We start from the raw sequence: 24,021 nt of genomic DNA on the forward strand, positions 1-24,021 counted from the left end.
CTGCCAAGAGCCCCGCGGGCTCCTGATTGGAGCCGCCGCGTCAGATGGGGCCGCGCCGGGTCCCTTTAAAGGGACAGGCCCCCGCGGCGCCGCCCCCACGCGCGACCGCGGGGCCTCGCTTCCACCAGGGACCCCCCTCCTGCCCCACGCGTGGTTTCTTATTGCGTGGGGTTGTGGCTTTGCGGCAGCCGCCGGGGCGTTTCGGGTGGGAAACGGCCCCTTTGGGAGTCGCTGGACGGCGTTTCCCCAGGGAAGGAGCTGGGGGTTTGGGGCCGAACTCGGGGGTTTTAGGAAAGAGCCAATTGACCCTGGCGCCTCCTGACAGCCTGTGGAGGTGCTTGTCCTGCCACCGGCAAATCCCCCCCGCCAGATACGCTGCGTCTCACCCCCCACAGGACTGATTTATAATTTCGGGGCCCTGATTTATAATTTCGGGCTTTATTTTGTTTTTTGGCGGGTAGCAACGGGGCAGCGTTTCAGCACCCCTTCCCCTTGCAGCAGGGCCAGGCGCCTGCGAAGCAAGTGTCAAGGGTGACCAATCCGCCCCGGGCTCCCTCGGCTCCCTCCGCAGCTTCCAGGCTCTTTCCCTCCTTAAGGGCTCCTTTTCCCGGCCGTAGTGTCGTGCACTTGTTTAGGCTCCGCTCCCGTTGCTGTGTGGTAACTTATTCCAGATGTTTACGGCTCTTTGCATAATGTCGCCGCCACGTCCCTCCTATGCTCTTATTTCCTGATTTTATTTTATTTTATATATATATATATATATATATAACTGTGCTCCCTGCTTCTTTCCATCCAGCTTCACACTAGAGGGAAATAAAGATTACGGACAACAGCGTCTTTCACCGTGCTGACGACATTCCCGAAGGAGCCCGGCTTCCTTCTGCTTTTCCTTTCCTTCCAGCCCAGAAGCGCTTCCCAAAGCTCCCTCCGCTCCGGAGAAACATCCGTCGGCAGCGCTTCCATCTCCGGGGTGAAGGATGGGCCCAACCGGCCAAACCAGTCGCTGCGGTGGGAGCAGCGAGAGGGAAGCCCGGCCTCCGTGAGGTGCGAGTTTGGGAGCACGGTGCCACGGCGGGATCCTGCTGGAGGGGACCGCGATGGGGGACGCTTCGTTGTCCTTCTTCTGCTCCTCGTGCCACCGCCAAGCAGGGTGAGATGTGAGACGCTGTCGTGTAGATTAAGACACCTGGAAGACACCTAGGGGTGGGCAAGCTGTGAGCTCCAGGGTGTTAGAAGGGATTAATTAACAACCCTTAGGGCGCTTGGAGAGCGGCTTAACCCACCTCATCCTGGTGAGGGGCCTCCTGGAGCCTCTGCTGCTCTGTAGACACTTCATTCAAGCACACAACCCATCTAAGCTGCCCTTGGCTCCTTCCCTGGCCTCCTGTTGCCTCCTGTTGGACGTTGTGAATGTCCTAGAGGTTCCATGTGCACTGTGCAGATGCTGCAGATGGTCCTCTTCATCTGCTGGGATTTCTGAAAGGGCTTGACTCCAGCTGGTCTTGCCTTCGTGCAGACACCTGGAAGGTCGGGAGTCTTCCTAGGGTGATGCAGCTCTGCCATGTCTTGCAGCACCACCACTTTGGTGAGAATGTGAATGGAGCTGGAGAGGCGCTGTAGGTTCCTGCATCTGCAGATGTGGGACAAAAGTGCTCTTCTGTGGCACATCCCACCCATAGAAGGGTGAGCTAGGTGGGGAAAGCTAAGCAGGTCTATGCCGTAAGACAATGTCAGGTAAGAACAAGAAGAACAAGAGCACCATGGGGCCCGCTCACGACGCAGGGATCCTGCCCTGCAGAAATGGCACAGTCAGCACATGAGCTGCCACTGAAACCCTGTCCACCAGCAAGCTCCTCAGGACACCCCTAACAGGATCACAAGAGGAGCTTCAACCTTGTAGGATACTTTAGATTTCTCAGAGATTGACTCCTAGCAGAGAAATGGGCAACCCTCTGCTTTGCCTAAGCGTGGAAATCTCACCTTCAAGCTAGAGCATGGGCAGTGCCAACTGGAACATCCCTAGAGCAGGAAAACGTAGCCTGTGAGAGCCTCCTGGGTGCCCTCACAGGGAGCCTGGTTGTCCTTGGATAACTCTGAGCCACCCTTTTGCCTACGCTTAGGGTGAAGCCAAATGTTCAAGGGAGACCTGGGCATGGGGCTGCAGCAGACCATCTAGTAGGACTTAGGAGGGCATCAAACAAGGAGAAAACCAGCATGTCAGCTCCTTCAGGGGGCTGGTAAAGGACATGCTAAAAAAGGAGGAGGTGAAGGACTCCACCCAAGTCTCCTGTCCAAGTAGATGCTGTGGGGACCTGCCTGTGATGTCCTTTCAGATGCTGCACACATGGGATACTTTGGGTGCTGGAGGCGTTGTGTTATGGAGGACAGAGTCCCTGGGGGCTGGAAGTGACAGAAGGGATGGGACAATGTAAGAACATCCCTTTTCTGATGATGAGCAAAAGGAGCGAGGCCCTGGTGACGCAGGAAAAGCCTTGGGCCTCAGCCAGCCTCTTTCCAGGAGGTTGGTGCTGCAAAAGGGACATCCTCTGCAGCTCTGTTCCTTTCTCTCATGGGGCGCTGAAATTGCAACCAAGGTCCTGAAATGAAGGATCAGCTGCAACTACTAAAGATACGTGTAGGGGCTGGCAAGCACTGAGAGGAGCCATGTTCTCAGGAGCATCTTCAAGAGCTTCTAGAAACTGGGAGGCCCCTAGATAGATGCTGCTCCAGATGAGACCAACTTCCTCCCCATGGGCTCTTCCTGGATTAGCACTGAGCTGCTTGGGACATCAGGTGGACAGGAAGGTAGAAGAGGGCTCCAGGTTGCCTCATCCTCACGCTGAGGATGCAGGATGGAGGCCAGAGCCTTGGCCACCACCTTGGGAGCCATCTCGCTGGCTCAGCAGCTGCTTTTCGCTCAGCAAACGGTTTTGAGAGCAGGCTCATGGCAGGGGGAAAAAAAAAAGAAAAAAAGAAAGGATCAAATCTAGGCCAAGAGGGAAAAAACAAAACAAAACGGAGCAAGGGAGAGCAAGAACATTCCTGGAGGCTCTCTGGCCTCTCTCCCTTTAACCTCCCGAGGGGAGGAGAAGGAAAGAGACAAAACAAAAGGCGCAAAAAAACAAAGGGAAAAAAGGACGGAGCCAAGGAAACATTGAGCGGAGATCGGGAGGCTCAAAGCAGCGGCTCGGGATCCGGAGCGGCGGGGAGGACGCGGGGGTCGCACGCAGAGCTGCCCTTTTATGGCCAGGCGCGGAGCCTGCCCTACTAAGGGAAAACGATCGGAGAACACCCAGAGCACACGGAGGGGAGCGCTCCCGGGACGGCTCCAACGCTGCTGCTTCGCCCTCACCCCGATTTTGGCTTCTTTTTTTCCCCCCTCTTCTGCTAATTTTCTCCTTTCAAATAATGGGAAAAAAAGAAGGGGAGAAAAAAGGCACTTATTGAGGCGGATCCCCTCACGGGTTTGCTGGTTCAGGGATGCGCGGGAAGGTGGAGCGGGCACAAGGAGCTCCCCATGGGCTCGTCCTCCCCGGAGCCACAGAACGACCCGAAGGAAGGGGGACCCGAGCGGCAGCCGAGGGCCGCGCTGCCCGAGCGGGAAGGCCGGGAAGCTGGACCTCCTTGCTCCCGCTTTCATAGTTGTCCGTGTTTCCCACGTACGTGGTCGCTTGTCCACCAGCAGGGACCTGCTGGACCCGACGACGGCCAGAGTTTAATCCGCAGAGGGGGCTTTTATTAGATTCCAGGTTCTGTTTCCTACAAAGTTGGGAATAATTGGGTTTTCTCTTCTGTGTGGTGATGCCAAGATTAGGGAATTCACTTTAAGCCCTTGAATTTGCAGCACTGTGATGGGACAATCTAAGTGGCAAAGAAAAATTCCTTGGAGGAGGAGGGGTGAGAATCCCTCCCATTGCACCCCATTTTCCTGCAAAATATCTAGCTTTTCCCCACTTTTTTTTGGAATGACAAAATAGGTGGGAAGGGATCTCCAGAGGTCACTCGTTCAACATCGTTTTGGGGATAGAAATGTTTTTATTCTCCCCCCAGGCCTTTCTCCAGCCACTACTGGCCACTAGTTTCCTGCATGAACCATTTAACTGCTGCTATGTTCAGGACACTACACTAACGTGAATTCCATAAAATGCAACCTTTTTTTTCGTGAAAAGAAAAAAAAAGTGGATTCTGTGTTCTAGGTGGAAAGCCTGAGGATTTCATAAATATTTGGGTTTTTAAAAGGCCCTTGACAAGACTATTAAGGAAATGAAGTAGCCACGGGATCACTTTTTTATTGCGTGAAAGCTGGTTAAAAGGCTGGAAGCAAAAGGTAGGGCCTGGTGGTGGCTTTTCAGGATGGAGAAGGGCTGGCAGTGTGGCTCACCGACAGCTTGTGCCACGTCTAGGCCTTTTCCAGACCTTCGTCAGCGATGCAGAGAAGCGAGAGCGCAGCTGGGTCTCCAGGTTTGCAGATGAGATGACTTCGGGTCATCTCTTTCACCAAGAGTGAACAAGTTCTAGTGAGTCTGGTACACGAATATATGAGGTAAAGCACCTGGAGGAGAAAAAGAAACAAAACAAAGATCTAAAGCATGGTTTTATGATGTTGAGCTTGAAAGAGCAGGGAAACTGCTCAAAAAGAGGCCCTGGGGTTGACAACGGCAGCTTTCAACGTGTGGGCCCGATGTGCAGCCAGTCTGTGCTCAAGGTGGCAGCTAAAAAGCTCCAGAAACGGCTGGGAACACTCGGGAAGGATGTGGAGAGTGGCACCAAGGGCATCCTGCATGGCTAGAGGACACACTGTGCTCCCAAAAAAACCCAACTACCAACACGACGAATGGGATGGGGCAGGTATTTTAGAAGGGGATGTGGAAAACTTAGGACTCCTCAGGCTAGAGAAGCAAAGGCGGAGGGCGGCTTCCGAGCAAGGCGCACAAAATCACGAGGGCACCAAACAGGGCAAATGCAGAAGTGTCTTTCCAAGTAGTAGAGGGTCAACGTAAAGCAGAGAACAGAAGAGCTGCAGCCCTTCACAGCGTCAGGAAGGTGTTGGACAAACTGAGGTCCACCAAGATGTGGCAGAGGGATCGGACAGGTTGGTGCCGCTAACTTAGCACAAGTTGTTGGTGCTGGCAGAGAGGAATGAACCGCAGATGATGCCATTTGCACGTCCTGTAAATACCTCACAGAGTGGTTGAGGTTGGAAGGGACCTCTAGAGATCTCCTCTTGCTGTTGGAAACCAGGATATTAGGGTAGATAAGCTACTGGGTAAACCCAGCAGGGCACTAAAAATAATAAAAAACGGAGACTACTGAACCAGACCCAGCGAGATGTGCTTGGTTTGCTGCTTCTCACCCCAGGACTTCATTGGGAGCTGGCAAGGAACGTCGTTCTGATCCAATGCATTGAGAACAGGGTCGTGCATGGAAGCCCGTGGGCTCTGCGACACATCGGGAACGTTGAGGTGTCACCTCCAGAACAGGCACGTGCACAGGCAGGTGTTGGAGCTGCGTGTCTTCCCAGCAAGGGGCTGGCAGTTCAAAGGCAGCTTTACATATCAAAGGGTAGCACGGTACGAAACAGCATTGCATTAGTCAGGAAGTTATAAACTGGAATCTTGATTGAAATAATTATCAAGATTAAGCATTGCAGGAACTACCCGGAGGTGCATTTATATTCCAGAGGGTCCTCCGGGAGGTTGGGAAACTTTATCCTAAGAGTTTCTCTTCAGGAATCAAAGTCCTGGAGGATGCAGCAGGTGAAAATAAAGTCCAAGCAGCAGGGAAGAGGGAAAAGGGCGGGAGAGCTGCAGGAGGCACTTGGAGCCCATCACGCCGACTCGGAGCAGCAGAGGGGACAGGTTTTTCTCCAGGTGCTCCAGCATCTTTGGGCTTTTCTAATTCCGTTAGAATTTGTTACAATTGTGGCAGCACAGGGTGCTTTGCAGCGTGTTGTGGCTCTCCTTGGAAGGACATTGGGGCTTCTTTGCTCCTGGGAGGACACGCGTGTCCTTGGAAGTGGTTCCAGCGGCTCCTCACCCTGTGAGAGCCCTGGAGCAGGAGGCGTTACGACCTTCTCGCCTTGTGACAGGAACTCCATTAACTTGCTTCACCTACCTGCCAAAACTGATGGTCAAAGCCACCGGTTTCCCAAGCAGGAATATGGCATGGGAAGATGAAATGGAAAGAGACTGACTCATGGGAGGGCAAAGAGGAAGCCCTAAAGGCTACTGGAACGGGGTGTTTTGTGCCAATGTCCTCAGCAGGGAGGATGCCACAGGGTCCACAGCAGGAGAGGTCACGAGGATGAACTGAGGCTGGAGAAGGTGTCTTGGACCAACAGCTCAAGGGTCCTCTCCTTTAGCCTTGCAAAGATGAAGTTTCAGGGGGATTAGGTGGGAGCCTCCAAGGGCCTGCTAGGAAAACACGCAACAGGCACCTTCGGCCCAGGTTTTATACAGTGCAGGAGCCTCCGTTCGACAAGCTGAAGTTAGCATTAAAATGAAGAGAGGATTATTTATTTATCTATCGTTAAAAGACTGCTTGCCCAAGAAAAGGAGGCCTACGAGATCGCGTCATCTCCGTCCGTGCGTCTCCCCGTCCGGCAGACCCTCTTCCCGAGTAACTTCCGAGCCGTGGGGCCAAGCTGGGAGAGGCAGGAGCCGGGAGCACCCGGAGCCTCTCCGGCTTGGTCGGAACCGCGGCTGGCGAGAGGAGACGGAGCTGGAACAGGGCAGCATGTCCTGGCCACAGCGCTCATCCCGCTCCCTTGGCGCGCCCGGGAAGAGGGAATTCGGTGGGAGACGGATGGCACGAAGGTGGCATCGAGCCGCGCCGCAAGGAGGGGACGTTGCTTGGAGTTATTTGTGATTCTCCAAGAAACGGCAGGGATATATAGCCCCGGAGTCCCGGGGGACCTGTCCTAGGCCTGGTACTGCTCAAAATATTTTTTTATTAATTACTTGCAATGAATAGAAAAATTTGCTTATTACAGCTGCAAACGATACCGAGCCGGGAGGGACTTCGAGGACTTTGGAGGATGAGCTGACGCTTCAAAACAAGCTTGACACATTAGAGGAATAGCCTGGAGAAAAGGGAAAAAAATAGGAAAAAAAATAGGCTGCAATTTGGGGAAAACAAAGGCAAAGTCGCTGCTTGTGTAAGAAGGGCCGAAGTGCCCCACGCGGCGCGGCGAGGGGAACGCCGCAGCGGGAGGGCGCAAACAAAATCCCGGGATGTGTAAACGGGAACGCCGGCTGCGAGACAGGAGCAGCAGGACCATTGGGAATGGAGGAAGCGCCAGAGGAATCCCCGAGCCCGAGGCTGCCTGGTGTGGACGGGAGCGAGCGCCGGTTTTCCAAGTATTTAAGCTAATAGAAGGAAAACGTCTCTCGTAACTGCAGGGCTAATGTGGCAGCAAAGGGCCTTTAGCTTAGACATCCCCCCCTTTTTTGGTTTATGGGTTGTTCAGGCAGATGGTGAAAAACACTCATTTTTGCAGCTTCTCCCACAGGCGCTGCCAGAGAGGGGCACATGGAGTGTTTGATATTTCTTGATCTGACTCCGTGCAACGAGCGGGTCGCAGAGATTGAATCTTTCAAGAAGAGGCAAGGCCCAAGGTCAGCAGAGAGCTTCAGAGCACGGGCCAAAGCCCATCCCTGTTCAGCCACAGAGTTTACATAGAATAAACAGGCTGTCTGTTATCATCATCATCACCTAATGTAGTAAGCGTTGTAATTATTACATATTAAGATAAATAGCTAGCAATGTCAAGGGAGTAGGAGATAAACTTAGCAGTCGCCCCAAATCAGGTCCAAGCCTTAGCACCAAACAGCAATTGCTGCTTCCAGCCCCATCGCTGCTCTCTTATCTTTGGGATAACAAACAGGGCAGATATTAGCAGCTAAGGGAAAGGAGCCCTGGGCAGCAGCAGTCACGGGATGCAATAAGGCCTCATTGGTCCCTATGGGGAAGATATTGAAAATAAGTGAAATGAAGTGACCAGGGAATGATTATTCGCTATTCCTCTCAAAATGAGGACTTAGGAGACACAAGGATATTACCAAACTGCACCTTAAAGCAGAATGATTCCCCCCTCTTGTGTTAACTTAATTAAATGGTGAAACCTGACGATAGAGGATACTGCAGACCTCAGGAGCATCAAAGTTAAAAACAAGTCTATAGAGCCACTCAAACACAACGGTTCACCTGCCGCAGCTGCAAATTCCCTGCAAGCTGCTCCCTTTCTGATACTGAAGCACGTCAAGGCAGTCACCTGTGCTACTCCAGACCCCGTGGCATTTGCTTTGGACAATATTCTCCTTGATGAAATAGTCCTTGTGCCTTTCATTTGCTCCTCTTAGCTCCAAAAAGGTGTCAGCACATTGGAAAGGCTCTTCCTCATCTTCTTGTCAGAGGGTGCACAGTGACCTGCAACAAAAAAGTCAAGAGGAAGGACAGCGGTTAAAAAAACCCCAAGAATTAAGGAATTTAAGGAATTCCCAACTAGCAGCCAGGGCTAGGATGTAATTACAAAGCAGCTTCCTGCAGGCTGCACAGTGATCAACCCTCTCCATCGGAGCCCAGGCTTTAGGTAAGGACATTCGCTGCCTGTATCCTTGAATAGCATCATGCTCTGTCAAGGACAGATACACATCACAGCAGAAATATTAATTAAGAATATCAAATTAATCCCCCCCCTCCAAGCTCTCACCACATCCTCTGTGACTGAAATATTACCTTCAGTAAAAAAAAAAAAAAAAAAAAAAAAAAGAAAATAAACCCCCCATTGCCCAGGCCTGTCTGGTTTCCCGAATGCAATCCTTTCTGCTTCAAAATATTACAGGGACAATATTCAAGCCTCGCTCCCTTTAATCGTTTCTGTATTTTTTAAAGTTTTAAGTTCCAGGTAAGCAGCTAGGATGTTTTAAACCCAGGTGGAAAGTCATTACTGTTTCACAACCATGTATATATGTGTGTATATATATAAAAACATTTATGCAGACGTTAAGCAGGGGTGGAGCATGCAAAGCTTCATCTTCCTCGTGATTTAAATCCCGGGCTGCGTGTGGTTTGGAAATGGCACCAGCTGGATTCCAGGGTGCAGCTCAAGGTCATGTCGGCACCGCGATGAACCTCAGAGCCATCAGCAGGAATTTAATACAGTGGGACACGCCGGGCTCTGCAGACAGGGCGCTTCAACCGCTCCAAAACGCACACAGCCCGGGTTTACGAGCGAGGCGGGAGGAGCGCAGCTCTCCGTGGGTGGATATCCTAGGAAAATTGCATTTATGTCGTTGCTCTTTTACCGTGCGTTTTATAGGAAGCAGTTGTTCGTGTGATAGACACCCTTATATGAGGCAATTCCTTTATTATTTACCTATTTACAAGTTAGGAGGAAATCACTTACCTGCAGCCGGAGGCGGCACGCTTGCTCTACAGAGCTACATCCAAAAAGTGTCCTGGATCCTCTGTACTGCGTAGTCTAAGGAAACAACTGAGAACATACATATTTAGACAAGCCCCCCCGTTTTTTTAAAGAAAATCCATTATACAGCTTAATATTTACAGAAATTATCTCTAACTATTAGGACATAACTGTGTATCAGTACCACTTTGAACACTATGTGCACTAAAGCAGAGCACAGATGCTCCTGCACCGACTTCAAGGGGATGTTTTGACCCCTGCAACAGCAGGGCCAAAGCACCTGGTGTCCTGCCCTGCTGTTTTGCTGTCTGACTCCTGGCACCCAGGGACAGGAGGCCAAATTCAACATTTAGCACCAGAGATACATCCGGGCCATAAAGATAAAACCCTCACGCTGCACAGAATATTGTTTTTCAAGCCTGAAAAAGCAACATTGTATACTTGCAGGAAAAAAGGGGGTTTTAAGCAGGTGGCCTAATCTGAGTTTATGTAGAAGGAAGACTTAGAAGTTTCTTGGAGGAATAGTGAAGGCTACTGCTGTTAAGAGCATCCTAAATGCTTCTATTGGGCAGGTTTTTGCAGAGCTGAGGGACTGCAGCAGTGCTTCCTTAGAGAGATCAGCCATTCCAGCTTAAGGAATTAACTGCTACACACCTACCAATAAACTTATCTAGCATTCCATTTGATTAGTGCTGTACTATCATTAAAATATTGATCTTGTAAAAAAAAAAAAAAAAAGAAAAAAAAGTGCTAGCATATCCTATTAACTGGCAATAAATAGGTTGAGAGTCATAAATTCAGGCTGCACCAGTCTAACGATGGGGAAAACAGAACCTGTGTTTTATACTACAGCGCAGAGGTTGGTTTAACATTTCTTGCAGTATTTTGTGCACCACCTTCCCTCCAAAATCACTGGCGGGATTTGGTCCTCCCCTAGCTTGGATTACCATTTGCATTTCCATCATTTCCATCCGCCTGGCAGCACTGCAGCTCCTTCTTTCAGCTCCTTCTTTTTCCTGCCTCGATTTCCCGTGTGCCTCCTCAGTGCAAAGGCCCTGAGGATCAGAAAATGCCACATTAGTTGCATTATCCTAAAGGAGCACAAGGAAACGCTACTGCTTGTCCTCGCCATCAAGAAAAATCCATTTTATTCACCCCAGACCACAGCAATTAGCCTCTGCATTAGGACAAAGCCAATATTTCCAATGAAATGCAGCTTTTCTGGAGCAGAAGGCCCAACAGACTAACGGGTTTGTCTGCAGAGCTGAACTAACCCCGTGTTTCCAACGGAAACGATGCGGGAATGTGCGTTTGAGAAAGAGCATTTACCAGGGCAGCTAACCTGAGCCCAGCTCGAGATTTCCGCAGGGATGTGTTAAGGATATCTTCTTACAAAGTGTAGGACCCTTTTATGTATCTTGAGGAAATAGCGAGACCTCAAATCACTTGGAAACTTCAAAATATTTGTTCCTCCTCTGACTATTATGTAAACTCCGTGCAGAGCCTCGCGCAGGAATTATTTTCCATGTGGGTCAGGAAAAGGAAGGACAACTCGCAGACTTGCAAGGGACAAAAGTGGATACAGAACTTAAAATATTTTTAATTTTCCGTACGTTTCTCTCAGATAGTAAGGGATTTTGCCAAAGGTAGAGAAAACAGCATTTGCAGATATATACAAAAGTTTATTTTACAAACAGCAGCTATTTTGGAATAACAAAATTGCAAAAAACAGACCAACATTAGAAAACCCACTCAGTGGTGCATCTTCTACCTGAAGAACAATTCAACATAATTTTACTAAGTAAAAAATATTCCCCCCCCACAAGCCATCTACCAGGGAAAATTCCTTTATAAAGCTGGTAATTCAATATATGAAACAGGCATTGGTAACATTGTAATAAAAGTTTGCACAGCTACAGTTATTAACAGCATTCCTATTTTACTATCATTTTCCAGCCTTTAAAAAAAATCCCTTAGAACTATGAAACTGCAACAAGCATTATCTCGAGTCAGCAATGGAATATTTATTCGGTATCTTGAAACGTTTGCTAATCTCTTAGAAACGGTCTAGAAATGCATACTGACTGGCATAATGCTTTTTAACATTAAGGACATTTATAAGAAATCTGCAAAATAGTGATTTAAAGGAACTACATGCACACAGGTTTTCATTAAATACAAAAGGAGTAAGAAAGGGATTTTTCATTAAGTTACAAGAAGGGTAAGAAAGGGTTTAGGTCCAGAAGGAGCACAGACAGATCCTCTATTTGGTTTCTTTTGGAAAGTGGAATAACCAGCTGACACTTATGGCAGTTTAGGGACCCTGTGTACAAATGCCTTATTGAGTTTTTCAGTGACACAGAAACAGGGAAGATCCTTAAGTTTCCACAGTTTATTTTGAACTTTCTTTGCATGTTTCAGAAGGGCACCAAAACCTGATTTTTGGTAGTTTGATTCAGTCAAAATAACAGTATGAATTGATGCTGAAGCGAGAAATTACCCCTTTTACTTTTCAGGTCCCGATGAAATTAAAAACATAAAGCCAAGAAACTCCTTATTTTCACTATTTTAAAACATCTGAGACACCTAGAGCATCTCAAGATATTACAGAAGGTCAGTAATGAAAGCTATGGACTACAACCATAGTCATTAGCTCTAATAGAGTTATGTTAGTCTGCCTTTTTCCCCACTACAGACCCCACTTTCTGGGGTACATTACATCATGAGAAAAAAAAAAAAGCTTCTCAGCATACAACTTTCTAAACTTTGGAAAAAAACCAAATGATTTTAAATCAAATGAAGTACAATATGGCAAAAAATAGTCAATGCTCTTCAGCTTTAAAACCATGCTTTTGCAAACCATTCACCTGTAGCGCGGAATCGGTTTTGGTACTAAAATTTACTTTGCAACCACTGTCCATGCTTTTTATTAGGCATGTCAGTATTTTTATACACATATCACTTCAATAAGATATAACTCAGTGTCTGCACCATAATATTCCCTATGGCAAATGGGGTGTACTTGGAGACATTTTATACAGGAACCATTATGGTTTATTTTCTCAAAAATTATTTTCACTTAAATGTTTAGAAAGTGTTTTGACCAAACTCATGATATATTCAACAGTTTACAGGTCAACCTCAAACCAAGGGAGTTTGCCAAGCACTGCAGTATGAACTGAAACGGGGCTGTTCAGAAACGCTTTTTAAACTTTTAAGAACATTGTTAGTTATCACAAAATTCACCTTAAGACAACTGAGTTTAGACAGGTTGGATATTAAGACCAAAACCGACTCATCACATTTTCTCAGCAGCCTTTTCAGCAGACTTCTGTAATATCCCAGTACAGTAAGAGTTAAGACAGAGTGGCAGTCTTTGCTTTAATCACCTAACTGTTGGATATATACATTATATAACGTTACAGACAAGAAACAAGATGGCAATTGAATTCATCTTCCAGCATTAAAAAGAAAAAGCAGTTTAACAAACTAGAAACAACGGCGTTTATAAGAAGTTTTCTTCACAGTTTTATAGCTGCTAGCATATATTTAATAGCAATAGGCAGAAAGCCCCGTGGTGTTTATATAAAGATAGTTCAAGACTGCTGCAGCCAGAAAAGCAGCGTCAGCAAATCCACATAAGGGTCATCCATGGCTTGGAGAATCCGATTTAAGGAAACAGAGGGTTTTTTTCTCCTAATTTGTAAAGTAACATCTGACAGCTGAGCTCAGTGCTTCTCCCCGTGGGTTTACAGCCCGTCAGTGTGTTTGCTGCTAAAGTTTCAGCTCGCCCAGTGACGGCCCTTCCACGTTACCTGCAGCACTGCCGAAACAGCGTTTTGGTTTAGTTTTTGCACAGCACTGACAATGTTCTTAAATGTACTTTCCACCAGCAAAGAAACACGCTCAGCTGTATCTGCTGCTTTCACTGGGACTTCGGTTGTTCGAGTAACTGCGATCGCTTTCACTGTCGGACCCATAAGATCTGCAAAGAAAAGATGGTAAGGCCTCAAAATCGTATTTTGTGCTTTAAGTTCAAAATTTTATCAAAAAATGTCAAGGGACAGACATATGAGACAAGAAGAGAAACTCTTTTACAGGATGACACGTTATGTAACTGAAATACCCATTAAGGTATTTCTTAACACTCAAATCTCAAGTAATTATATCTACATGACAAAATCCCTGTGCAAGTGAAACAGACTCTGATTGTAACTACAAGATTTCCTGATTTCCTCCAGACAGCTTCAGCCATATCATTAAGTTTTGGTAAACACTAAAGCTAACTGAAAAAGATATTCTAAAGATATAGTTTGATATTGCAAGAGCTTCTGAAATGATTGCACAGTTCCTTGTTTTATATATTGCAATTCTCAGCGTGAAGAAGTGTCCATTGAATTAGGCTTCAGACAAACAGAAGCCCATGAGTGCGTGTGGAGACTAGAAATAGATGAAAATGAGTTTGCTTCTCCAGACAAAGAGAATCTCGAGCTCAGCACCTGGCCAAGCATCAAGATCCAGTCCAGGAAGTTTCAGACGAGTCACAGGGCATATTCAGATAATAAGCTTTCATTTGAAATCATCTAATCTCATGCCTGTAAGGACAGTTTTCTGGATGCAGGGTGAACACACCATACCCCAGCCTTGTTCCTCTGAGCTTCCCGGTATCCTACAACAATGATTTTGTGGGTCTGTTCCCACACATTCCATTAATCTCCATTTCCCCTCAAACACATGATGAAAGTGCTTAATGTTGGAACTAGATGGGAAGTGGATGGGGGTGAAGTCCTTTGAGCTGGTACAAAGTTGTGAAAGGAGCATGAGGAGAGCACAGCATGAAAATGTGCAGTGAAACATGCCCTTGACAGCTGGGGTGGCTCCCCTTATTGTGTAGGATAAACTACCCTAAATATGGAAAAAAGCATAAACAGGATATCAGCAAAGCACTGAATTTGCAGATAAAAATTCTTCCAAAATATCTCCCAGAAAGTGCTTATTTGGAGCTTACGTGGATACCTACACAATGAAGTGAATAAAAGAGGATAATGTGTTCATGTCTCTTCAAATCTTTCTTCTCCTAGTTTCTTCCACACTCCCAGTTTAGCATTTCCAATGCTGATGTCCTGATTCAGTCACCCTCACTCAAACACTTAATTTACCTTTTTTTTTTTTTTTTTTTTTTTAATTTACACTTTTTGGTAAAAATATATTTTTGTTCTTGGGGAAAAGTATCAGTCTTTGTAAGGTTAAGTATAACTTAAATTCTTTTGCATAGAATCATGATAGGAAACAATATACCTGGATCTCCTGTCATAACTTCTGGATCTTCGATAGCTGTCACTCCTCTTGCTTCTACTTCGACTTCTGCTGTAGTAACTATCATAAGTGTATGACCTACTTTAATAAAGGGAGAAGACAGTCATTGAAGATGTACAATTCCATAACTAAGAGGCCATTAATTTGTAAACATTGCTTTAAAGACATAAAATCTCTGTTGCTATACAGATGACTCCTGAAGGATTCAACAAGCAGGATAATTTTACATTTAAAGGATTTTAAACACTAGCATTTTTAAAAGAACACTAAGAATATACTCAGTTTACCTAGAAAATATTTACCAAGCATTTAAAGTTTTGGTTTTCCCTACAACACACACGTTAGGTAAATAGGTTGTTTGCTAATACTCATGAAAACAAAGTATTTTTATTAATAATTCTGAATGTAACAATAAATAATGATCAACCCCTTCCACTTTTATCTCATATCATCAGGATGACTTGCTTATTTTCGACTTCTAAAAGAATCCTACTTGGGTTAAGTTTGCTTTGATTTTACTTGCTAAAATGACAGGTATTTCTAACTACCACAAATAAAGGGGCATTGTTGCAGAAAGATGTTTAGAAAGTACATTTATTTCAGAGCCAGTAGGGAAACACAACCCATACCTGGATCGACTGCGATGACCGTAAGAACTACTTCTGGATCTACTTCTGCTATAGCTTCGTCTGAAACAAAAAAAGCAAACACAAACATTTTAAGTTAAATGAAAAACAAGTGCTGAATAGGGGAAAGGAACTTTTCCCCCTCAGAATTCCTTGTCCATACTGCAAAGCATTAAACAAAATTGCTCTTGGGAACAGAAAACCCCCAAACCTCATTGCTCTCACTTGCACAGTTCGGATGCCTCAGCTTACAGGACGCAGCACGGGTAGGTGCAGCACGTCTCCAAGTTGCTTAGACTCCAGCATTGAGTTTCTGTGCCTGATTTACTACAACTGGAGGGTATTTATGCAGCCACCCCTAGTGAGAGGAACTTACCTGCGACTGACATAACTGTGGTAAGAGCTACTTCGACTTCTTGACCGATCTCTACTATACCATCCTCTGCTTCGGCTCCTTGTGTAGCTTCTCGACCTGCAATTGAACAAACGACTCTAAAAAGCACATACTGGAGTGCAACTAAAGCAGACAGCAGTGGAAAACAGCAAGTAGCATGAAGGTTTGTATTTTAAGCTCGATATTTATTCCATAGTTGCTGAACAATACGCTGCAGGTTAAAAGAAAAACATGACTTGGGAAAGAAAAATGAGCTTTAAGAAGATGGGAAGCTTCGTATTAACATGGTAGGCTGTGAGAGTAAATCCACAAGAGTCTGACCTGTATGAGTACGTAGAGCTCCGTGATCGACTCCTCGAGTGGCTGTAAGATCTGGATCTTGTTCTGTGTCTGGATTTAGATTCGGATTTACTTCGTGACCTGCTAAGACTCCGGGACGGGCTATTGTCATCTCTGCTCGGAGACTCTTCTTCACTGGAACTTTCTTGGTTCCTTGGCCTTCGATTGAGCCGTGCTGTTTTTCTAACTTCATCAAACAGAGATCCAGGCCTTACTTTATTCTTGGCTTTTATTTCTATTCTTAAACCTGTTGGCTTTGTGTCTGGAGCTGGAACTGCATTCTTAGTTTCTGTGGCAGTACTAACAGTAGCTGACTGTAAATTGCCAATCCCTTGCAAAGGCTTCCACTTATTATCCACCACATTACTTGGGGTATCTTCAGTTATTTCACTTTTTGTACTAATGTCTTTAGCACTAGACGCTGGGACAGAACTACAGTCTTGTTTTCCCACTTCTTTTCCTTCTTTGATATTAATCAAATCTAAGATATCGTTTCCTAGTTTGACAGCATCTGGTTCAGAGGTCTCAACCTGTCCATCTTTGCTCATACTAACACTTAAAGCCTGGCGCTCCATATCAAGGATGACAGGAGACAAAACTTCCACGACCATCTTCCCTGGCGAGTTACGATCTGGAGTACAAATTTCCATGTTGTCATCTGTCTGGATAACATCTTCCAGGCCGTTCCGATTACTTTCTTCAGTATATTTAATCTCATTCTTGAGAGCAGTCACATTTACACCCGAGTTTAATGTACTGGTTGAAGAGCTTGGGTCAGTGCTAACTTTATTAAGGTTACCGTGCTCTGGTGAGGTATCACTTGTGGTGTTTTTACCCAAGAAGCTTTCTTCCACACAAGACTTTTCACCATTTCCCATTATATCTTTGAGTTCTTCATCATTTTGATGAGCGTCTTGTTTTTTCTCTCTTACATCTTTGATAAGCTGCTTTTCTTTTTTATCGTCCTTGCTAACTGGCTTTTCAGTTATGTCATCATCATCTTCTTCACCAAACTCCAGCGGGGGCTGCCAATGAAACATCTCTTTTCTTTTCTGAACTTTGTGCTTCTTCTCTTTTTTCCCTTTCGATTTATCTTTTGCTTTTTTGGAATGTGATTTCTTAAGAGGTTTTTTTGATCCATGTTTGTGCTTTTTTGATTTTCCTTTAGTATTTATTGAGCTAGAACGAGAACTCTCGGATTCAGAAGAGGACGACTGCTGTTTGCTCGTCTTCCAAGTGCAGTCAGAATCCAGAAGACTTTCCGAGTAATTTGATTTTGTTTTTGTCCTTTTGATAACACTAAGTTCTGTATCAGATCCCGATGAGGCCTCTCCTTCCTCCTTACCAGATGAAGGTCTGGAATCATCTCTGTTATGCCTAATATCTCCTCGTTCCGAATTGGACTCCGAGTCCCATTTACTACCTGAATAGGGTTTTCGTTTATTTTTTACACCACCTCTCAATTGCCCAGAAGATTTCTCCTTGACGATTTTCTTTTTTGAGCGATCAGTAGCTTGCTCACACTTCAGTTTTCCCTCTCCTCTCTCAGAATTTAAATTATTTTTATTCTGTTTCTGAACATCTCCTAATTGAGGACGGCCTTCTTTTTCCCAGATTACTTTTGTTTTCATGGAAGGCCCACTATTAGTAGAGAAGTCTGAGGATGATAAACTGTCACTCTCTCTTAAACCTTGAGAAGATTCATCACAGTCTTTAGCACCTTTATAAGGCAGAGTACGTTCAGAGCTAGTTTCTTTCCTTATTTTAAGGGGCCGAGTGTTTTGCTCCCTGGATGCAGATTTTCTTTTGGTTCTGTGTCTATCGTCACTGCTTAGGGAATAGTAGGATGTTGACTCACTGCAGTCCGATCTGTCGCCGCTCAGGGATGGGGATCTGCCAGAAGACGGGGATTTTGTTCTTGAGCTAGATGGACTCCTTGATCTCGTGTAAGATCTTGAGTATGACCTGCTTCCAGAGGACCTGCTTCTTGATCTCTGCCAACTATCCGAGCTCCTGTCGCTATGGTATTTGGAAGGAGCACTTCGATTGCTGTCTGAACTCCTTTCTTGCTTACGGCAGGAGGAAGGAACGTTTGTCTCCTTAGTTGTTACTAAGTTATAATTAGTTTGTGTGGTAATTAGATGGGTTGTTTTAGCTTTCATTTCCTGAATTCGTTCATAAGATGGTTTCCACGGTTTCTGCCCAGGTTTCCACCTTGAAGGTGGCGGGCTGTCACTCAAGGGTATGACAGGGAGGTTTTCTGGGACAACTTGTGGTACAACCACTTTATCACTCGGTAGTATAACTGCTCGTACGGGGTCAGCAGTCTTGTTCAACTTATTCTCATTTAATCGTGCTGAAATATTTTGTGGCGAATTGGGAACTGTCTGCTGATGCCTAGATGTAGAACTTGATCTTGATCTGCTTCGAGAACGTGATGACTTAGAGGCTGATCTTGATCTAGAGCTTCCTCGGGAATAAGATCTTGATTTAGATCTAGATCTGGACCTTGACCTGGATCTGTAGTACAATTGACTGTCTCTGCTTGACAAGGTCGATGAGCTCTGATCTTCCTTGTCAGATTTAGACCAGTCTCTTCTAGACGAGCGTCTAGAAGACAATGAAGAAGAACGAGACTTCCTCTCACGAGCACCAGATGATTTTGTCCTCCTGGGGAAGGAACGAGAGGATTCCACATCTGATGGTGACGTCTTCTTTTTTTTAGTTTGCTTGTGCTTCTTGAAATGCTTTTGCTTTTTAGATTTCTTTTTATGCTTCATTTTCTTTTTCTCTTTCCTGTGTTTTCTGTGACGACTAGAATACCTCACAGTATTTAGATCAGAATAGCCATTATGCGACCAAGACCTCGATCTCCGGGACGCACTCCCCTCATCCCATCTGCTTGTACACGGGTCACTCAACCTTAAAAACAAAGAAACAAACAAAATCCCACTAACTGGAAATTCAAAAATAAGATCAGGACAATTAATTTTTTCCTCCTCCAAGAATACTATTGAAGTTCAAAAACTACTCTAAAAGCCCTGTAATTTGATGGCAGAAAACTGTGTTTCAACTGAGCTTGTTGCACTCATTTTAAGATGTGGAATTACATCACAATCCAGAGGACCAGACCTTGTCTGCAAGAGAGGAGTTATGTAACATCAGCAAATTTTACATACTGTATTACCAGTGTAAAGAGACTTTGACTTTGTCCACAAAATTATACCTCTACAATTATGGGATTCATAAACCACATTTAAATACAATTTAAATAACGGTGTCTTATTTGGCATTCTTTTTAGCTGGTGTGTTGCAATACATTACATACTGAGTTCCTTCAGTTTACTGAAGTGGTTTATGACAAACATTTGCAATTATTCAATAATTATTGTATATAATATCCTTCAGATTTGCCCTTCAGGTTTAACCATTGTACTCTGACACATGCTCATATTTGTCATAAAGTCATCATAAGTTCTAGGGAGGCTGCTTCCACTGCAGAGTTGATAACTGTAGAAAGAACAAAAATCTAAAATTTCATGTAGAAATAGTAGATTCAGCATTTTATTTGGCACCCAAAGAAACCAGATAACCAAGTTTGAAGCTAAAAATCCAACATCACTAGCTCAATAAAGCGACAGGAAATGGGAAGGGTTTCTTCTTAAACAAGTGCCTAAGATGGTACTATCAGAAACCAACCATTTTGACCTCCTGACACTTCTCAGCCCACGTTCAGCTGCTGTTACATCAGCAAAGCAGACGGCTTTAAGAAAGCTTTCAATTCCACATGCTGTGAACTTAAATGGAATATGCTATAAAGATCCTTTCATATGTTTTTTGTGAGCAACAAAAATGACAAAGAACATCTGCATAAGTTATTAAAGCCTGTGTACAAAAACCAGACGTTTCACATTTGTGTTCTGGATCTTACTTATCGCCTTTACTCCACTTCTCTCCACTAGGTGGTCTGTACGTTCGCAATCTCTGCATTTCCTCTTTCCAGTGGGGAGGTGTCTCACTGCTCTCATCATCATCGGATTCCGAGCAGGACCGTGACCGAGGTGGGGTGTGATATCGCTAGGAAAACACAGCGAGATGATTACACATTTCTTTTCAAAGGAGACAGGATCATACAAAAATATCTGGTGGCTCTTCTACAGATTTCACATACCCCTTCATAGCACTACCCAGACAACTTCATCCAGTTATTTCCGTATAAATTCCTTAAAGAACATGTATATTTTCAATTTCCTGCCCCAAATATCCACTTTTGATGTGCATATCCCACACATTTAAAATAAGAATACCGTTAGCCCTGTAATCCTTTGTACTGTGAGGTCCTTTCTCAGTGCCCACAGTAGAGAAGGGAAAGTTTCTCCATCTTTTCCTAATTGGGAAGGAAGAACTGATCATGACTGAGGAGATGACCATGGATTCCCTTCACATAAGATGTTCTCGGGTAGCACAATTGCTGCGGATAATCAGCCAATTTTCCTTCATGGTTAACAGGCATTTAGCTGCTCGTACATGTTAAGTCAAACTCAGTTTCAAAAGCAACTGCTGTTCACCCCTTCAGGGATGTGCACCCAGTTCAAGACCTTCTCCAAGCAAGAACGGTCTTACAAAAATGCAAATGAAGCTGCATGCCAAAAATTGATATTGAGGCACAGGAATCAGTAGACAATAAGTGCTATGTGTGCAGCAGCAGCAGGACAAATTTTAATATTGCTAACTCATTATTTTCCATTACCCAGTTGGAAAGGCACTTAGGTAACTTGTATGAGGAAATTAAATGCTCCTTGACTCAATTAACAAGCAAGAAACATTTGGGTTTTACTCAATTATTTTAAGCCATTTATGAAGCAAGTAATATGTGGGGGAAAAAAACAGTGCCCTCTAAAGTAAAAACAAAGACTCATGTGTTAGTTTATATAGAACTCAGTTCATTACAGGCACAAGTACTTAAGACTTATCTGCTTATATAATACATTAGAAGAAAAACCTGACACAAAGACTTGCAACTTCCCTATCCTTGGAGTAAAGCAATGATTACAAAAAAAAAAAAAAAAAAAAAAAAAAAAAACAAACACCCTCAAGTTACAGATTTCACAGATGAACCACATATAACAGGTTATTCAAGGACTTCTGTACTACCTTTTTTTTTTTTTTTTCCTCCAGATTGTACTAAAGAATTTTTTGCCTGAGAGAATTCAAAACTGCGGAGGAGTATTTTAAATATCGAACCAGTTGGCCTTGGATAGAAACTGTTGCTGAAGAGCCCATTGGAGATGGCACAAAATGCATTGCTGGAACTAACTGCTACCTCTAAATCATTTCTGGCATCACGGATTTTCATTCTTACTGTTGCCAACAGGTCAATGGGAGTGATCCCCTCTATGCAGCCCTGGTGAGGCCACACCTGGAGTGCTGCGCCCAGTGCTGGGCTCCCCGGACAGGAGACACATGGATCTGCTGCAGTGAGTGCAGCAAAGGGCTGCTAAAAAGGTTTAGGGATTGAAGCTTGTTTCATATGAGAAGGTGCTGAGAGCTGTGGGGCTCTTCAGCCCAGACATCTGGTTGGAAGGGACCTCCAGAGATCATCTAGCCCAAGCCCCTGCTCCAGCAGGGACACTCAAAGCAGGGGCACAGGGTGGCATCCAGGCGGGTTGGAAGATCTCCAGAGAAGGAGCCTCCACAGCCTCTCTGGGCAGCCTGTCCCAGGGCTCTGACACCCTCACAGGAAAGAAGTTCTTCCTCACATGGAGGTGGAACTGCCTGTGTTTCAACTTGTATCCATTACCCCTTGTCCTGTCACTGGCCACCATGGATAGAAGTTTGACCCCAAATTTCCTTACTGTGAAGGTGACTAGGCTCTGGAGCAGGTTGCTCAGAGAGGTTGTGAAGTCTCCAAACTTGGAGATATTCAGAACCTGCCTGGACACAGCCAAGCAGCTGCTCCAGATGCAGCAGCTTAGAGCAGGGACTAGAGGATCTCTAAAGGTCCATTCCGCTTTGAGACTTCTTTAACTTTAAGCCAGTTTTTCAGCCCATGCTTCTTTTCAACCTTCTAAGTTAGAATTTGCAACACGTTAACAATAATTAAAGCGTTAACAAAGCCTTCAAGAAAATTGATTTTGAGGTCAGAGAAGGGATCGGGATAGAGGAAATAATATACACATACTATTGTGCCTCTTCCTTTAATTTTTCGTCCTGATTTAGAGACTGAAGGTTTCTGGTCACTCAGAACTGGTGCAGCATCAAGAAGCTTCCTAAATACAAAAATAAAATATAAAAGCTTAAGTGCAAAAAGCCACATAAAATGTTTTAAAGTAATCAGCTAAGTTTAAGATAAGCATATGAAGTATTCATTTTATATTTTGACACAGAAGAACGAGAATTCAGTGATTTAAGCAAGCACCAAATTGTTCTGCAGTGAAGGTCAAAATTATACGTATTAGTCTTCAAACTGTGTTGACTACCTGCCTTCCCTACATGACAAATAACTGCTAACACATTCTGCTGCAAAGTGCTCTGCTGAAGCAGTGCATGAATTTTTCATAGATGCTGATTTGTGACTAGTCTATACAAATCATGAAGATGACCCCAAGAGAACAGTTTAAGAATCTCAGCAGTTACAGAACAACTCCAGAAGGAGCCCCACGTAGCCCACAGGTTTGGAAGGGCTGATTCTTTCCTAAGCAAAGAGAGGGAATTCAGCATTCTTTTTCACGTGGTTTGTTTAGTGTGCTTAAAAGAAGCAGATACAGAGACTGTAGAAACACAACTAAAATTTCATTTTAAGAAAAGACTTACAGGAGAGTATATCACTGACATAGACAGATATACACATATAAAATTTATAAAATGTATATATCTATAATATTTATATAGATATATAAAATTTATATATAGATATTTAATATTTATATATCTGACTCCAAAACAGAAGAAGTTTAATAGAAAAGAACTAACAAATTCAGTAGATGTGCGAAGTTCAAATCAAAAATAACTTGTAAGCTCATGACTTCCTTTGTCTCAAGATAAATAAATGCACAACAAAAACCCACTCCTAGCTTTAAAAAAAAAAAAATATTTTGATATTCTTGTTGACTAATTTTCAACCAAATTTCTCCTTTGGAATAGGAAGATGCAAAAATCACCTCTCCAGTTTTTTAAGTTTGCCTTGCAGTCTATTTGCAATGTTTTTTTTAATAATGGAATTTCTTCCAGAGTTACCAAACAATCTTTCTGCATCATCTGTATTTAAGGATGTTACATGTGCGATCCTTAAAAGACCAATGAAGCTAACTCATTAGGTCAGATTTCACTTAAAGGGCTGATCTCGGCTGGAAAAGAAAATCCCAAAGAAAATTGTAAAAAAGGCAGGTAAATTACCTCATTTAGAAATTAACCACATCATCAGTTGGTTATCAGTGCTAGCAATACAGTGTTAGTGTGCAAATTTTGACTTATTTCCTCTAAGAAAGCTAACATAATAAAAAAGCTCAGATGTTCCTTACGGTTCAGGTTCTGCATGGACAACAGGCACATCTCTTCTAAGCAAGAACCTGTTTTCAGGCACTGGGGGAATTTCCTCAGGACGCACCACCGGCTTGTCCCTCTTCGTGGTGGCATCGACTGCTTTTTCATTTACATCACTCTTGTCAGAGAGGCTGCTGTAGAAAAATAATTTATAAATCAAAATCATTCACTAGAAAACCCACCATTTTTCAAAATGAATTCCTAAAATAAGTCTAAATGATGCTTTAAGATAACCACAAAACTGAATTGTGTTTCGTAATTCACTCATTTATTTCATGCTAACAGCTAAAAGGACGATGATGCAATACTACAGAAAAAAGGTTCTGCTCTCACTTCACATCTAAGAATTGTGCCTTGGTTTCACCAACTGTAATATTTAC

The 24,021-nt window shown here is 44.3% G+C and overlaps 1 protein-coding gene across 3 annotated transcripts in view; it reads right to left on the reverse strand.

The window, feature by feature from the left end:
• Positions 1–13,286: 13,286 nt before the first annotated feature.
• The window catches only part of NKTR (natural killer cell triggering receptor), a 36,469-nt gene continuing 25,734 nt past the window's right edge, over positions 13,287–24,021 (reverse strand). For all 3 annotated transcript variants that reach the window (XM_088534776.1, XM_088534777.1, XM_088534778.1), the window contains 8 exons: positions 23,620–23,775; positions 22,281–22,368; positions 20,031–20,176; positions 16,082–19,021; positions 15,743–15,838; positions 15,370–15,429; positions 14,723–14,821; positions 13,287–13,409 (listed from right to left, as the gene is read on the reverse strand). In XM_088534776.1, the coding sequence (XP_088390902.1) occupies positions 13,331–13,409; positions 14,723–14,821; positions 15,370–15,429; positions 15,743–15,838; positions 16,082–19,021; positions 20,031–20,176; positions 22,281–22,368; positions 23,620–23,775 (3,664 nt within the window). In that variant the 3' untranslated portion in view covers positions 13,287–13,330. The remainder of the gene's footprint in view (positions 13,410–14,722; positions 14,822–15,369; positions 15,430–15,742; positions 15,839–16,081; positions 19,022–20,030; positions 20,177–22,280; positions 22,369–23,619; positions 23,776–24,021) is intronic.

The sequence above is a fragment of the Tinamus guttatus genome, unplaced genomic scaffold, assembly GCF_059628265.1.
Source record: "Tinamus guttatus ecotype Peru unplaced genomic scaffold, ASM5962826v1 Tinamus_guttatus_pri_ptg000599l, whole genome shotgun sequence".
In the NCBI taxonomy this organism is placed as follows: Eukaryota; Metazoa; Chordata; class Aves; order Tinamiformes; family Tinamidae; genus Tinamus; species Tinamus guttatus.